Here is a 5,284-nt window from a genome sequence, read left to right on the forward strand (position 1 = left end):
TAGTGTTTCTCAAAATGCAACTCAAATTTAAACAAACAAAATCAAATATGAAGCTGGAGGGTTATTTAAATTTGAAATAAGTTAAAATCTAATTTAAGAAAAATACATCAGCTTTGAAAAAATTCAAAAAGTAAAATGAAAAAGGAGGGAAGGTTGTACTATCATTTTGGACATGTCAAGTTATAATCCATTGTTTAATTCATATTGATCCATTCAAATTTGATTCAACCTGCCCATTTTCCCCTTCTAATAGCTTTAAATTATTGCGCTATATGTTGCAACAACATCATAATCCCAATCTTCCAATTTGGGACATATCATATCATAACATATTATTCATAGTTGAACTCGTAAAGATTAAATCTTAGGTTTGATATTGTGCGTGTATACAGGTGGGAGAGAGAGGTGTACAAATGTCGGGTGGACAGAAGCAGCGAATAGCTATAGCAAGAGCCATAATTAAGTCACCCAGAATACTACTCCTGGACGAGGCAACCAGTGCACTTGACTCTGAATCAGAACGAGTGGTGCAGGAAGCTCTAGATAAGGCCGTTGTTGGCCGCACCACACTAATCATAGCTCATCGGCTTTCCACTATTCGCAATGCTGACCTTATTGCCGTGGTCCAAAGTGGTCGAGTCAAGGAAATTGGCTCACATGATAAGCTAATTGAAGACAAAGATGGAGTATACACTTCCTTAGTCCGTCTCCAACAAATTGAAAATTCCAGTGATAAAATCTCCAATGCACCAACCAATAAAAATCTTTTATTGGCCCTATCAAATTTAAATTCTAAATTTGCGGCATCAAATTTAAATTATGAAACTGCCTGTGACCATGACGAACAAAATTCAAGCAGCAGAAGGCTTTTGATTATGAACAGGTCAAGTTCAGCGAACTCGGCTGAGCAAAGCGGTATATTTGATCAAAATGCAACAATTTTCAACACTACAGGACGAGTAACTTCAGTACCTTCATTCAAAAGACTGTTGGCAATGAATTTGCCAGAATGGAAGGAGGCAACTTTGGGATGCATAGGAGCAATATTGTTTGGTGGAGTTCAGCCATTGCAAGCTTTTGCAATGGGGTCAATGTTATCTGTCTATTTCTCACCAAGTCATGATGAGATTAAGGAGAAGGCAAAGATATATGCTCTATTTTTTCTTGGGATGGCATTCGTGTGCCTTTTTGTCAATGTACTTCAGCACTACCACTTTGCAGCCATGGGAGAGAAATTGACTAAAAGGGTCCGGGAGAGGATGCTCTCCAAGATGCTAAGGTTTGAAATTGGGTGGTACGACAGGGAAGAAAACTCCACCGGTGCTGTTTGCTCTAGACTAGCTAATGATGCTAATGTGGTACATCCTCTAGTACTGTTTTTGAGTTTAACTTTCATACAAGGATAAATACAAATGCCATCAGGTAAAATCTAATAATAACATTTGTTGGTTATACAAATGTGCAGGTAAGGTCTTTGGTAGGGGATAGGATGTCATTACTCATTCAAACGATCTCTGCGGTGACTATATCTTTCACCATGGGCCTAGTTATTGCGTGGAGACTCGCATGGGTCATGATAGCGGCCCAACCTCTCATCATAGTGTGCCACTATTGCAAGAGAGTGCTATCGAAAAGCATGTCTAAAAAGTCCATTGAAGCCCAAGAAGAAAGCAGCAAGTTGGCAGCTGAAGCAGTTTCCAATCTCAGAACAGTAACGTCCTTCTCCTCCCAGGCCCGAATTCTCCAAATGCTCAAGAAAGCCCAAGAAGGCCCTCAAAGAGAGAGTATACGCCAGTCGTGGTTCGCTGGAATTGGGCTTGGCACTTCCAACAGTCTCGTGTCATGTACCTGGGCTCTTGCTTTCTGGTATGGTGGCAAACTTATGGCAGAAGGCCAGATAGGTGCTAAAGCCTTCTTCCAGACATACTTGATTTTGAATAGCACTGGGCGTGTCATTGCGGAAGCTGGAACCATGACTAGTGATCTAGCAAAGGGCTCAGATGCTATTAAGTCGGTCTTTGCAGTGTTGGATCGATATTCATTAATCGAGCCAGAGGACTCGGATGGTTACAAGCCTAAGAAAATAACAGGCAATGTGGAGCTGTGCAATGTGGATTTCGCATACCCTTCTAGGCCCAATGTGATTATCTTCAAGGGTTTTTCAATAAAAATCGAATCAGGAAAATCAACAGCATTGGTAGGACAAAGCGGATCAGGAAAGTCCACGATAATTGGTTTGGTAGAGAGATTCTATGATCCCTTAAATGGTGTTGTGAAAATAGATGGCCATGACATAAGATCATACCACTTGAGATCACTGAGGAAACACATTGCACTTGTAAGCCAGGAACCAACATTATTCGCAGGAACCATAAGGCAAAACATAACCTATGGAGCATCACAAGATGTGGACGAATCAGAAATAATTAAGGCTGCGAAGGCAGCAAACGCACATGATTTCATCTCAGCATTAAAAGACGGATATGACACTTGGTGCGGAGACAGGGGACTGCAGTTGTCAGGAGGACAAAAACAGCGAATCGCGATAGCACGTGCAATATTGAAAAATCCAACGGTGCTATTGTTGGATGAGGCAACAAGTGCATTGGACAGTCAATCGGAGAAAGTAGTACAAGATGCACTTGATAGAGTGATGGTTGGGCGGACAAGTGTGGTGGTGGCACACAGGCTAAGTACTATACAGAATTGTGACACAATTGCTGTATTGGACAAAGGCAAAATTGTGGAGAAAGGGACTCACTCTTCTTTGTTAGCTAAAGGACCCAGTGGAGTTTACCACTCTCTAGTTACCCTTCAAAGAACACCAAACTCTAGCAATCATTAACTGTCCCCAGAATGTATAGAATGTAAATTACTCAAAGGAACAGATTACAACCAACTTCAAGCACCAAGCAGCTGCTTGAGATAGTTATCTAAGAGCAAAAATAGGTTCTTGATTATCTCATATGTTTACCTAATTCATCGACCAATTTAATATTTTATATACACATCTAATTTAAGATCATTCGATGCAAAAGTCTTATTTGCATTGTAACTGGACACGTACATATTGGACTGTTCACACATTAGCAACGAAGCCTACATAAACCATTTAAAAGCTCGAGATACTGTTTTTTATGTAATGTAAAAGTATGTTTAATCAATAAGTTGATATGCATTTAAAACAACTTTGGAGTCACGTTGTTTCAACGAAGGGGCCACGTTTTCCACTCAGGGGATGAAGACAAATAAACACAACTAGTTCGAGCATATAAATGTACTAACAAGTACTCTAATACTTCTCAATTTAACTCATTTTTGGAGCTAAATTGAATCAGAATAGTTTAACATTTTAAATTTAAAATTTAGATATTTCAAAATTATATGAAAAAAAATATATATATAAACTGTAATTATTCTTATATTAATATGTGAAATATATATATATATATATATCAAAGTCCACATAATTTTATTTTCGAGAACCAATAAGTAGAAGTGATCAGAATGAATAAATTAGCAGGGGTCACTATTAACTCCGTCTTTCTCGGGTCTGTCATGCCCTTTGCATTTGCATATCTAATTCCATTGCATAATGGTTGCCAACTCCTTCGTAACATGGAAGTCTAGTCCATCTCCATAAGTGAAGTTTAAATTCGATAATTATTGCTACAAATAAAAAGAGAATTTAAGAATATAAAGATTTTTTTTGTCAAATTATAATGGAGCCTATAGAAAACTTTGATGTCCGGATAATACAATAGTACCAAGTAAAACTTTCACGGAATAAAATGTAACCAATGAATTAGGACGGACTAGCTAGCTTTGATTGTGATTGATAAGATCATGTTCTAACCTAGAATCACCTTTAAAATATATCAGTAAAATCTTACATGGCTAAAAAAAAGAAAATGGAATCTCAATAACTCAATTGATTTGCTACCTGAACTTTCAAGTGAGGATTCGATTTTTCATCTTATAAAGAATGACAGTAAAATACTATAAGCTTGTGAATGATAAATAGCAAGACCAACATGGGTTGTGAAACTTAGGATGATTGACATCCTGCTTTTATTAACTTGAGGTCTCTAGTTTGAGTCTTGAGTATGGAAATTTGTTGTTTTTTTTTTAAAAAAAATGGGGCAGCGAAAAGGGGGTTAAAATGGCTCTCAAAGGATTGAATAACTTTCAATAGCATTCAATAGTATTCAATAATTTTATTGAGCATCAAGGGGCTTTAAATAGCCACCTTACAATAGAAAAAACAGCAACATTCAAAATTTAAAGTCACTAAAATGTCTCAACAAATCAAACAACCTAACTTAAATTCAAAATTTAAATTCATCCTAAATTAACTAACTTATTTTGCTAAAAACTAGTGCAGTAACTTAAAGCAATTTTCAACACTCCTCCTTGCTTTAGTTACTGTGATTTAAAAAAGGCGTTCCTCCTCAATTTCTGCTTCCGCAAATTGTACTTGAGGATTGTTTTTAAGCTTGCACACTTTTGTAACATGACCTGCTTGTTTGCAATTTCCACAGATTGCATCAGGTCTCCACCAACAAAAATTCTTCAAGTGTGTTTTCTTTTTGCAGTGTCTTCAAGGAGGATAATTACCTTTTCCTTTTTTGTTTTGTGCATTAAAGGCACTCTCAGTGGCATTGTCTTGTCTGAAAGATCTTCTTTGCTCTTGTGCTTGAAGAGCACTTATTAGTTCTTCAACAGAGATAGTAGAGAGATTTTTAGACTCCTCCAGAGATGAGATTTTAGACTCGAATCTCTCCGAAATTGTCACAAGAATTTTTTCAACTATTCTGTCATCTTTAAAATCCTCGCCAAGTAACCTGATTTTACTGACAAGCAAAGAAATCTTTTCAGAATACTTAGCAATAGTTTCATCCTCTTGCATTCTAAGAGATTCAAAATCTCTTTTCAAATTCAAAATTTGCATTTGTCTAACTCGATCACTTCCTTGATATTCTTTTTTTAGCTTTTCCCAAGCTTCATTTGTTGTCTCACAAGCAATGATTTTAGAAAAAATCGAATCTGCAACTGAATTTTGAATTACAGTTTTGGCTTTGAATTTTTTGAGCTTTTCATCTGAATGAGATTTAATTTGAGCAACAATAGGATTTTCAGGGAGTGGTTGTAATGGTGTATCATCTGCTACAACTTCCCACAGATCATAGGCTTGAAGATATGATTTTATTTTCACTAACCAAATTTGGTAGTTTTCGCCAGTGAAAATTTTTGGGGCATTCAATGAAAGACTGCTGCTTGACAT

General features: G+C 36.9%; 2 protein-coding genes across 2 annotated transcripts in view; one reads left to right on the forward strand and one right to left on the reverse strand.

Moving 5' to 3' along the window:
• LOC107858393 (ABC transporter B family member 15) overlaps positions 1 to 2,981 on the forward strand; it is a 7,001-nt gene extending 4,020 nt beyond the window's left edge. Inside the window, exons 2-3 of the mRNA XM_016703045.2 lie at positions 393 to 1,358; positions 1,466 to 2,981. Of these exons, the coding sequence (XP_016558531.2) occupies positions 393 to 1,358; positions 1,466 to 2,845 (2,346 nt within the window). The 3' untranslated portion in view covers positions 2,846 to 2,981. The remainder of the gene's footprint in view (positions 1 to 392; positions 1,359 to 1,465) is intronic.
• A 1,451-nt stretch (positions 2,982 to 4,432) lies between these two features.
• LOC107858394 lies at positions 4,433 to 5,284 on the reverse strand. The gene is made up of 2 exons (XM_016703046.2): positions 4,618 to 5,284; positions 4,433 to 4,518 (listed from the first exon to the last, which is right to left on the reverse strand). Exons 1-2 carry the CDS (start codon positions 5,282 to 5,284, stop codon positions 4,433 to 4,435), a joined length of 753 nt encoding a protein of 250 aa, XP_016558532.2.

The sequence above is a fragment of the Capsicum annuum genome, chromosome 2 (genome assembly GCF_002878395.1).
Source record: "Capsicum annuum cultivar UCD-10X-F1 chromosome 2, UCD10Xv1.1, whole genome shotgun sequence".
NCBI lineage: Eukaryota > Viridiplantae > Streptophyta > Magnoliopsida > Solanales > Solanaceae > Capsicum > Capsicum annuum.

Bases quoted from the DNA above. Each gene is read 5' to 3' on its own strand.
- LOC107858394 (XM_016703046.2), bottom strand. From the start codon at position 5,284: ATGTCAAGCAGCAGTCTTTCATTGAATGCCCCAAAAATTTTCACTGGC. The intron at 4,519-4,617 runs GTAATTATCCTC...GCAAACAAGCAG, and splicing joins ACAAAACAAAAAAGGAAAAG to GTCATGTTACAAAAGTGTGC.